At 31.4% G+C, this 11,627-nt stretch overlaps 1 protein-coding gene and 1 long non-coding RNA gene across 2 annotated transcripts; one reads left to right on the forward strand and one right to left on the reverse strand.

Moving 5' to 3' along the window:
• Positions 1–784: 784 nt before the first annotated feature.
• Positions 785–5,465, reverse strand: LOC148614280 (uncharacterized). Its single transcript, XR_015923630.1, has 4 exons — positions 5,451–5,465; positions 2,837–3,027; positions 2,126–2,210; positions 785–1,069 (listed from the first exon to the last, which is right to left on the reverse strand). It is a non-coding gene; the product is annotated as an uncharacterized LOC148614280 (long non-coding RNA).
• A 1,073-nt stretch (positions 5,466–6,538) lies between these two features.
• Positions 6,539–11,627, forward strand: LOC148614281 (uncharacterized). The gene is made up of 5 exons (XM_088588298.1): positions 6,539–6,694; positions 7,303–7,983; positions 9,610–9,782; positions 11,015–11,030; positions 11,527–11,627. Exons 2-5 carry the CDS (start codon positions 7,356–7,358, stop codon positions 11,565–11,567), a joined length of 858 nt encoding a protein of 285 aa, XP_088444424.1. The 5' UTR covers positions 6,539–6,694; positions 7,303–7,355; the 3' UTR covers positions 11,568–11,627.

Consider the following 11,627-nt stretch of genomic DNA (forward strand, 5'->3'; position numbering starts at 1 on the left):
TTTAATGAGTAACCCCTTATCAAATGCATGGGAAGATCTAAATCCGGAAGTTAATTGTATTTTACAAGACTTTTTAAGAAGGAAAGTTAAGTCCAGAACTCAGTTATACCAAGTGTAATACAAAAAAAAGAAACGTCGTTATTTTAAGGGTTTTGTAATACAGCAAACTTCGGTAAATACTCAATGAAATTAATCGGTCGGACAAGTCTGATTACTAGTGGGGATGTTTTATTTACATATTCTATAAAATTCTGAAGTACAATACTCATTTGATTAGTGGTTACTTGTACATATCAGTATTTAAGTATTATTTTCATTAAAAAAGTACCGACTCGATGTACGTTCCATGGTGGAAGAATAATCAAGGGAACCAATGTTATAGCGGTAATCAAAATGTAATCCAGGGACAAAGACCAGACATGGAAAAAGACTAACCAACTAAGAACATAAAGTACCTAAAATCGTACAAAGTAACAAAAGCAAATGAGCAACTCGGACTCCACTAAAATCTGGGAGCAATGGACCAGGTGCACCGGTAGGGTAAGCGTCCTCTGCTTTTCTAGAAACATCCGCCGAGTTGCTCATAAAAGTCAAGTCCGGGGTAGACAAACGTGGAAAGAAAACCTATGATCCGTTGAATAAATCAGTTTTCTTGGTGCAAATGGATACATCTACGCGTTCATGATGACGATCTTCTGTAGTGATGACTTTAATTTTGTAAGATATGTAATATAAAATCGTGCAGTATTACTGCCTCGGCACAAGATCAAGCTATTACGAATAATTACAAATTAGCATATTTTATTGTTATTTGCATCAAAATGTGAAAAAGGCAAATTAGTAATTAATTATGCATATATCACGAAATGTGAATTTGTCTCTGAAGATAGTTGGATATACAGTACTGATTTAATGAAGTTTTCATAGTTCAATAATCCATAACCAGAACATATTTTGTTTGTTCCTGTCATGACTCATCCCATCCAGATCCAGGTTTTAGTAATATTTCCATATTGCCAACCATCATCACTGTATGAATTGCCTTTTATACATAGTAATCTGGAAAATCCTGTAAGTATAAATCATTCAAGGTTTCATATTGAATTGCAAATATGTTATGATAATTTTCCAATTATTAAGATTTTTATCCATTTTATGGGAGTGTAGCCTTGTAACTATTATATCATACCGGTAGCAAGAGAGAGTGGGATTACCAAACTGTTAGTTATAGATATGAAAATCTTCGAAGTTGCCTTTGAATAGTCTATTGGGGCCTCTGAAAATAAGCTAAAAGGGTTTACCCACTGCTTTAGAAGATATGAAAGTCGCTTGTGTTTTCTGCAAGGTAGTTACGATTTCCACATTTTCTTTACCACACCTAGCAGTATAAAATTATTAAACATGATTGAAAGAGCTCTTAGGTCTACAGCAGTGATTCTACTAGTCATGTCTAAATTACACCAGTATTGACTGTTTCTTATTTTTGTCATCTTAGACTTTTTAAAAACATTACAAATCCCTGGATGTGATTAGTCGTACAGATAATAATAGTAACAAATCACACAATTGTATTAAAAATATGTCTATAAACAAATTAGTCTAGCTAATTTTAGAACAAAAAGACATGCAAACGTGTAGCTGTTTATGCTATTAGATTAAATGTCGTAAACGAAATCACAAAATCTATTGCAGATCAATTGTCCATCCTTTACAATTAGCTAACCTAAAGATACTTAAATTTTGAACAAATGTCTATTTACATTATGACACGACAATATGCGAAAATCAATATTGAAACTTTGAAACTATTTAAGCAACAGCAAACAACAATTTAAATTCCTATTGTATTGTAAAATGCTTTAATTTTCCTGTGGTGATTGACGAATTTTAGAAGAGAATTCACTTTAGGTTCATCTGAATAATGCTCAAAGGAATTAAACAATGTCTTTTTTACAATCACTTATCATGTTTTCATAGCCTTCTTTCACAATTTTGTATCGCTACAATATGGTGTCAATACGTCTAGTACTCACTTCTGTGGTAAGTAATAAAGCATATAGACCATGACTCTCACAAGTTAAAAAAAATAAATTCAATGGTATAATCCTTTATCAAACATACTTACTATTTGCAAATTTTCTCACAGCAAATTTACATCTCCTACTCGATTTTTTGCAGGAAGAAATATTTCCATGTTTCATTTACGACTTCTAAAATAAACAAAAGATTAATTACAGACGCGATGAAGCTGTTTGGTCACACAATTTTGTGTAAGTGTGCTGAGCGAGGGAATTTACAACTATATTTAACTAGTCTTACAATATTAGTAGCATGACTCTATTTCCAACGAAAGGCACAGTTATAAACTGAAAACCAAACTAGAGGTTTAAACTTAAACGATGGACAAAAGATGGACAGGCTTTGCAAATATTCACATAATGGTAATCAACAATGTTTTCCCTACCGTTGCACCTGGTCCATGCTTCCAGTTTTTAGTGGAGTCCGAGTTGCTCATTTTTGTTACTTTGTATGTATTACTTAAGTTACTTTATGTTCTTTGTTGTATTTGTTTTCCATGTCTGGTCTTCATCCCCAGATTACATTCTTTTGATTTCCGCTATAACCTTGGTTGCCTTGATTACTCTTTCGACTTCATTTGTTGAACCTAGTCCTTCCAAAACTTAAACCACAATTCATGAATAAAATGCATACAAATTCAATGCTGTAAAGAACATAGTACGTAACAGTATTTTATTTTAATTCTACAAGATCGAATTTCCTATGTCGTCAAGACAATGAACATTTAGCGTTCAATATTAAAAAAAAACTTTCTTACCTGGTGAAAAGGCTGCTAATACAATCGAATATAATTATGATTTCAAAATACAAGCCTCTCTGTCCGTTAAATTATTACTTTATGATATGAAGGAAATACTGTTTCCACGTATAGACAACATGTGTTTCAGGGATTATCACTATCGTATCGACCAACTTGTTTACATCAATGAAACTTTACTGGGCCTAAAACTGTAAATGGCAGTAATTGTCTAAATTACTTATTAATATGAATAAAACATGGGACAGTAAAGGTATTTTATATCAGTTTTTTTCACGTAAGATAAAAGATTGCAAGTGTATGAGTCTGTTCAAACTCTACCCCATATGGATAGGTCTGTAAATGTGTTCCCCGGGAAGGATAGAAACGACAACTAAATTTTATCTCAAAGACAAACTGTAGTTTGTTGGTCAAAAACAATGTGTATATAAGATTCAGTTTTGTGTCCGTCAAATATCCATGAAACAATTGTATTGAAATCCCTACTCAAGAGCATTATAAAAATGATGGAACACCTAGTTACAAATACGTAGAACTTGGTACAGATTTTCCATACTTTCTAAATATACCAAAGATATAGTCAAAATGGTGAAATTAGTGATCGCAACATATATGCCTAGTGTGGAGGGCGTGTTTCTCAATAGACAGTATACAGTGGAAACAGATTGCTCAGCCATTCGCTGACCTGTACATGTACCTTCATTATTTTGAGGCTGACGTATCTAAAAGAAGGAACATCGTTTACCCTTATTGTTTGATCAGTTTCGACTATATAGATGACGTGTTGATTTAAACAATCCAAATTCCGAGGATTTTATACATTGCATCTTCTCGAATGAACTTGAGATAACGGACAATACATACACTTTGAAATCAGCCTTATATCTTGACCTACTCGTCAGAGGTCGTTGGAAAAGAAAAACTCATTACCACACTATACTAGAACATCGATGACTTCTCATTTCGTATTGTTAACTCTCCTTTTATAGGTGGCCACATGCCTTCTGCACCTGCGTATGGAGATTTCACACCACAACTCATACGTTATGCCAGAGCTCGCTTAAACAACGCGGACTTTTTGTTATTATGCTAGACTTCTTACAATTAGGCTTCTAGTACAGGATTAGCGGGAAAATACTCCACCTCCACATCAAAACCGACAATTGAAAAGGACAGCAATCAACTGTGGGGGTATTGTCCGATTTGGGGTGTTATTCGTTAATGTGTAACTAGTCTGAAGAAATTATAATTTCTTAGCAATTGCTAAACCAAATAACGAGAAATTTAACCTAAAATTATACACGCGAGAGACAAGGAACAAGTGTAAAAAATTGTACAACGCACAGGGATCAACGAATCCAGGAAGTTGCAATAGTGTTCGGACCCAGACATTTAGAAATTAGACAGAGGGGTCCAGACTATTTCATGGAGTATTCCAGTCTATATTTGCACGAAATCAACGTTAACGTTTTAAAATAAAGGGAAGATTCAAATCTTAATCTGCCACCGGCGGAAGAGGTCCATCTAGTGTATTTAATGTTTTTGCCAGAATGTCCATGGTTTATTCTATTGTGTAGATGATATTGACTTTGTCAATTTTGTAAAAAAATGCGATCTTTCATTTGATAGTAGATTGAATTGCCTATTTTTTTCAAAGATGACTTTGTATGAATATACTTAAGAATTCAAAAGTAAAAAAGACAGGTCACCGAACTTAATTTTTAGATAATTGTGCCTTGATAAAGGTAATGTTTACAACATTTTATGTTGATTTTTTCGGGATTAATCACTGTTTCGTGTGAACATATTATTAGTTCATCACTTGAAGACTATAAGTTAATTGAAAATAAACATGTATGATTTTGCAAGATGACATAATATCTCTAATGCTCCGAATATTAGGTATTATCTTCCGCAATCTGTGTTGTAAGATATTAAAAAGAAGATCTAAGTGGAAGTTTTATTTTTTCAGCGAATCCACAGTTAGTGCTGTTTTATATCCTACGAATCGTTATCACAACATTGTTTCCCTGCATTTATTCCAGAATAATATCACAGTACTCGCATTATGTACCAATGTTTTGCATTAATTTTTATATCACAAACTACAACTGTAAGTTTCATGTCAATAAACATTATTTGAGATAGTAGTATTTGAAGGAGGACCCGGCCTGCAAAGATTAAATATTTTGTAGTGTTATAAAAATAGAGAACTGAAAGTCATGAACCCTTACGTATGTCTTGAAGCACTTCTGCACCAAAGTGAAGTGTGTCCGACAGGCATTCCAGAATGATTGAGCATTGGCATTGCAAACCAATACTATTAATCTGGCTATATTCCTACGTTTTTTTTTGTGTGTGTGTTTTTCTTTGGCTATATGTTTGACAGTCTAGTATACAAGTACCTCGGCAAATTTCATTTCATTAGTCATTGCAGTACATCACATTAACAAATTCACTATCACTACACAAGTAGAGAAAAAAACGATTGATTGGTTGCAGAAACTCTAAGTTAGAGCTTTAACTGTCAATTTGTCAGGCAAAATTAGTAGATTCTCTAAACATTTGTATCTTAAACATATTGAATATAAAGAATACATAAAAATTGCCTTACCGACTTTTATTTCTTCATTATTTTACAAAAAGAGTGCATAACAAAAATGACATTCATTTTCAAAACTACACAAACAACTGAGCATCAAATAGCACAAATAAAAACGTCAAAATAGTTGAACGTCAAAAGGATGATGCAAATGTAATGGAACTATTATACACAATATAAATATGATGACGCCATTATTAAAGTACTTTCGATGAGAAAACCATAAAAATTTATACTGACAATTTCAGGAACCTTTTACTTAAATTACATTTGATAACAAATTAGACATTAAAGACAAAGTACTCTTACAAAAAGGTTCTTTCAGAAAATGTTTATAACTGTTTTTAGGCGTTTCTATGTTTTTTTTCCTTCTGGAGGTTAACAGTTCCCTTTGTGTTGTTATGATTGAACAATCGAAGAACGGCTTAACGCTAATTTAATTAGTGTTCGATCTGAACCCGCATTGATGGTAAAAGCTTGTATGCGTTTAACTATTCATTCTATGGAATATTAAAAATGGAAAATTAGGAATGAAATCACATCGCAGGGGGAATTGGAAATCCGGAAGTAGGAGAATGGTTATTTTTTTTCCAATTTTCAGACTTTTTATGTCTAAGTTTTTGTTTGTATTTAACGTTTTACTGGGAAGAATATTATAAAAAAAAACACATCAAATCTAAAAATAAATTGTATACAAAAAGTACTCAAAACCAAATAAAACCGAAACGGGAAGCCAAATCAAGGACAAAGGTTCTACCAAATGCAATACATGGAAAGTCTATGTGTTTTAATGGCTTTAAATTTCCTGTAAAGCTGGAATATTGTTTTGGTTTAATACGCTGCACTTTCCCTTTTTTTTTAAACCCAATGAAATTCATATTACCCAACCTACTACTAAATATGATACTTATGTATGATTATAATCACATATACAATTGACTTTACTATCCCTCACATTTTAAGCAATTGAATCATATATAACATGGAATTTTCGTATAAAGAAGGAACCAGACATTTTTTTTTTCTATTTTTGTTGTTAAGCTGGCATTATTGTACTCAAGATATCATATTTTGTAAAATATTATAAAGATCTATATATAGATTTATCAAACTTTGTATTTAAATTACTTCCGTGACAACGTTTTACTGCGCCATTTTGTTCTATTTGGTTGATTGTGAATATCTTGTGTAATATTAAAAGATACCTTTTAGGAATTAAAAATTAAAAAGAGAGTCAACAAATAATTGAAAATAAGGTAAATAATAATAATAATAATCTTTTATCATGTAAGCACAATATCAAATTATTGAAAATCAACTACAAGGACAAGGTCAAGATTAGCGGAGCATGCAATAAAGCTTATGAGAAAGAAGATTGATAAAGAATATACTTAAAACAAACGACAGATGGACATTTGAAAATTATAATTAAAACGGACTGATTAAAGTGACCAATTCAACGTACAAATAATTTGGACAAGTTTAAATCCACAAATGATATTTAATATATCACGTGATATATCACGTCAATTGACATTAGAACAGAAAAAAATATTCATATATCTTGGTAATACGTTATACATTCACGTTGTTTATTTAGACAAAGCTTAATTGCTCAAATATTCTATCAAAGTGCATATAAGCCTGTCTTGTATTATTTTATTGAACTTATATTAGATCAATATTTTCGTACTGTAAAGAATTTCAAAAAAGCTGCTACTGCAGGCAGTTATTTCTATGAAGTAAGGAACGCTACTTATACAAATAAATCTTAAGAATGGCTTAAAAAAAAAACACACACACACAACGTATTTTCAATCATCATTATAAAAATTTCATGTTTTTTTTTCATTCCAAATCAAAGAAAAAATAGGTTTGAGAATGAAAACAATGATTATTTAAAACCAATTCGTCACAATGCTCTGTACTGAAGATAGTGAAGTTGATGGATTCAGTTCTTTTCATTCATATCGTTTTCAAGTTGGTAAAAAAAATAATGCCGACGATAATAGCGAAGAGAAGAGTGAATTTCTCCATTCAAACGACACGTCAGGATACAACGGTCAAATAGCAGCATTATACAATCACTGTACAAATCATTCTAAACCTAGTAACAGCCTTACGTACTGTAACAAAACTAACCTTCATTCAAATGGAACTGACAGAATGTCGATTGATCAACAATCGAATGAAGACAGTTCTATGTCCAATGAATTTGAATTCTCATCCACAACGCAGAACCAACGACCGTCTGAGCCATCAAAGTACGAGTTAGAAAGACAACTTCGTCAACAAGCCGAACAACAACACGAACGGAAGAGGAAACTTTTTTTCACACAACCAAATGAACATCATAACCAATCATCTCCGTCCAATTTGTCGTCAAGAACTGTTCCATTACAATATCCACAAACGCATCGAAGACGTTCTCCGAAATACGGATCATACAAAAGTCATGATATTAGAATCAAATCATTTCTTGGGTTCCATTCAGCTTGTAACAGATCTCCAGAAACTTTCGCTGCAGGTGGATTTTTCTTTAAAGGTATCTTTGTATTTTTTTTAATTGTTGATATTGTCGTATTAAATAACTACATGTACAAATAACATACTTTATCGTGGTCATGTTTGTAGATGGTATTTATCAAAATGTTTTTTACAAATTCGACAGTAAATTATCAAAATCATTAAAATGTCTTTACCCTTGGTCATTGTATAAACCATCATTAAATCATCCGAATGTTCCGAGTTTGAAATAAAATCCAATTACTCATTAAGGTTCTGCTAAAGTTTAAATCTAGTACATTAATTGTCAAGAATATTTTAGTTGATATGTTAAGAATGCATTTATTATGTTCTTGAAAACTTTGCTTTATGCTCCTTTATACATTATTCTACATATATGCATGTTTCCTTCCTTCACCAAACATGTTTCTGCAGTGATATTTTGCTAACAATAGAAGGAAGTGTAATCATCAAATTTTAAAATAAATGTACTTAGTATATAGATAGCAGTGTTTTATCGAATGTTCCCAGCGTAATATTTTTTTATAATTCACTCTGTGAAATAAATCCGGTAATTTCACTCTCCCACTTTCTACGCCAAAACGTCACAACTTTGATATCAATCCTTCAATCTTTATAATAAATAGGCAAATCAATTGTTTATTCTGACTAACAACAATATGAACACTCGTACCAAGAACACTTGAGGATTTACCTCGTGAGTCTCTGTGGACCAAGTTCCACACACTCGTTAAATCTAGGCATTCGTCGGCACCCGTGATAATATTTTGGTTATTCGTTCTTTCTAATTAATTATCCTATTAAGATTCACCTGAACAAATGTTAGTCCGGAAATGAAAATATGCTGTAGCCTAAATAGGCTGTGTAGTGCAATCTAGCAATAATTTGGGACAAATGGCTTTAATAGTATTGGTACTTAGCTGGAATATGGCATAAAATATCTCAATTTATCTCAATTTTAAAGAGATGGCAGTTTTTGTTGAAGAAAATTAATGCTTGTTTGCACTGCAAAATACATTTAGAAACAAGACTATATGAAATTCAGACTTCATGGATAAAATTACGGTGTACCCATCTGCGCCATAAAAACTGATTTGTTCAAAATATCATAGTTTCTCTTTCCTCTTTCGACTACCCCGAACTTGACTATTCATGCGCCACTCGGCGGATGTTTCTAGAAAAGCAGAGGACGCTTATCCTACCGGTGCACCTGGTCCATGCTCCCAGTTTTTAGTGATGTCTGAGTTGCTCATTTGCTTTTGTTACTTTGTATGCATTTTTTAGTTACTGTATGTTTTTTGTTGTTTATGTCTATTTTCCATGTCTGGTCTTTGTCCCTGGATTAATTCTTTTTGATTACAGCTAGAATGAATCTTGGTTTCCTTGATTACTCTTTCAAATCTTGTTTTTGACAGCTGTAGATTTATTCTAAAATATGTTGTTTACACCTTTGTCGTTTATGGTATATTGAAGTTATAAAACATTTTCCCCTAAGTTTGACTTGTGCTTGTGTGTTAAATACATATAAAGATTCATTTAGCAATGATTCAGGTCTTTTACTTAAAATAAAATAAAAATCAGATCAGTAACTTAACGTATTTGTATGCCAAGTAGAATATTTACTGAGATGTCAAGTTATTTGCAGGTTTTTCAGACATAGTTGCATGTTTCCAGTGTGGTTTCACCTATAAGAACTGGCAAATGAACGATGACCCAATCTTCATCCATAAAACATTCCAATCAGACTGTGACTTCATTACCCAACTTCACCTCGATGGTGTTGATTCCTCTGCAGATTTAGCGGGAAACAGTGAAAAGGTAAAGTTAATACTTTGTTTAATTGGTTATCAACATTACAGTTAAAATGTAGTTTCTTAGTTTGATATCAGATCATTGTGGCGTATATGGTTATATAATATGTTCTCTTTGCCATAAGATAAAAACCACAAAGTCAAAATGTGGTTTTATGATAATAGTGTTAAGCACTTTGAAGTTTTTATAATTAAGTAAATGTTTTTGATATTTCCCCTTTCGAAACTTGAAACTTGCAAATTGCTATTTATATAATATATTATGAATATCAAAATTGAAATGGGACTCTAGCTTAGAACCAAAGCATTCCCTAAATTGTGGCCAAAAGTATATATGATTTGTTTCAAATGAAAATTTCACGAAATTGCCTTACAGGTACAAAGATATTATACTTGGATTCTATAGGACGCCATATTAACATATATTCAAATAATAATGCTCATCTTTAAGTTATTGAAAATAGGTTTTATTTATTAAAGATAGGTGCAACTAAAGTCAACCTATCCTCAAATGAATTGTACATATCTGTAAACGAATTGCACTTTTTCTCAAGTGAATTTAACCTTTACTTTAAATTAAGTTTTGAAATTAAAAATAGGTGCAATATAATTGAACATATCTTGAATTCAATTGTATCTAGTTTAATTTCAATTAAACCTAACTTTTATTCAGTTGAACCTATCTTCAAATAAATTGAACCTAGGTATACTTACAACATTTCATTTATTCTTTTAACGATAAGTACATTTCGTTTAATGGTAGGTTCAATTAAGTTCAATTGAAATAAAGATAGATTTCATATGATTAATCCTTAGGAATTTGCGCTTCTATTTTTTTACTGTGGTTCCCTCTTTCGCTTTAATATGTACCCCTTATTGAACCAGTATACTAAAACTAAATTTGTTATTATGAAAAATGCGCGTGCCACTGGTATTTGATTTATTTTATTTTCATTGCTTATCCTCTCTATTGTTATCCTACATTTTGTTCTGTTCTTGAGAATGGCATCACTTCTTGTACAATGTTTGCATGTCATTAGAAAATCAATAAACAATAATTTAATTTCAAAAGGCAACGTGTTATATTCAGGTTTCTCCTGAAACTTTATATCAAAGCAATTGTTTGATTTTATTGTATTTAAACATTATTTTACTAAGGCAGTCGATAGCTTACTACACTTATCAATGGCCAATACAATTATACGTTTAAATGAACGCGAATTATATTATATCTTTCAGGATGTCGATATGAAAGGTAATGTTATACAGTATATGTAATATAACAATGCTTATGTGGTGTCAAAATTAGTTACTCAAGGCATGAATAGCGAAATAATTCTAGACTGCAATGATTACAGGTTTTAGTGGAGTACGGATTGATCCTTTTCTTTGGTTCTTTGAACGTATTATTTTGCTTACTTCGTGTTCTTTGTTCTGTGTGTCTTTTTCAATTTTTGGTCCATATGTTCTGTTTGATAACCGTTCCAATATTCTGGTTCCCTTGATTTACCTTTTGCATTTGATATAAATACAATATATTATTCTAAGTAAAGCATTTTAAATTATTTTAAAAGTCATATGTTTAGATGAAGATTTTTATATTCTTCTACAGTGAATTTTATTTCTAGAATTGAAATGAATTAGTATGTAGTATGAATTTTTTGTGTATTTGACGTATATAAGCATATAAATTCATTTTGTTAAATGTTCTTTTAAGTAAATGTTTAATCATTCTTGACATTTTTTTTCAGAAGTCACGAGTGAAGCTGAGAAGTTGTCGATTTCAAAATAAACTTGTATATATATCGTACACTTTATAATGTAATTAACTAAATTAAATTTATGTCTCTCA

The sequence above is a fragment of the Perna viridis genome, chromosome 6, assembly GCF_037379345.1.
Source record: "Perna viridis isolate PV_CMFRI_1.1 ecotype Kerala chromosome 6, ASM3737934v1, whole genome shotgun sequence".
NCBI lineage: Eukaryota > Metazoa > Mollusca > Bivalvia > Mytilida > Mytilidae > Perna > Perna viridis.

Bases quoted from the DNA above. Each gene is read 5' to 3' on its own strand.
- LOC148614281 (XM_088588298.1), top strand. From the start codon at position 7,356: ATGCTCTGTACTGAAGATAGTGAAGTTGATGGATTCAGTTCTTTTCAT. The intron at 7,984-9,609 runs GTATCTTTGTAT...AGTTATTTGCAG, and splicing joins AGGTGGATTTTTCTTTAAAG to GTTTTTCAGACATAGTTGCA.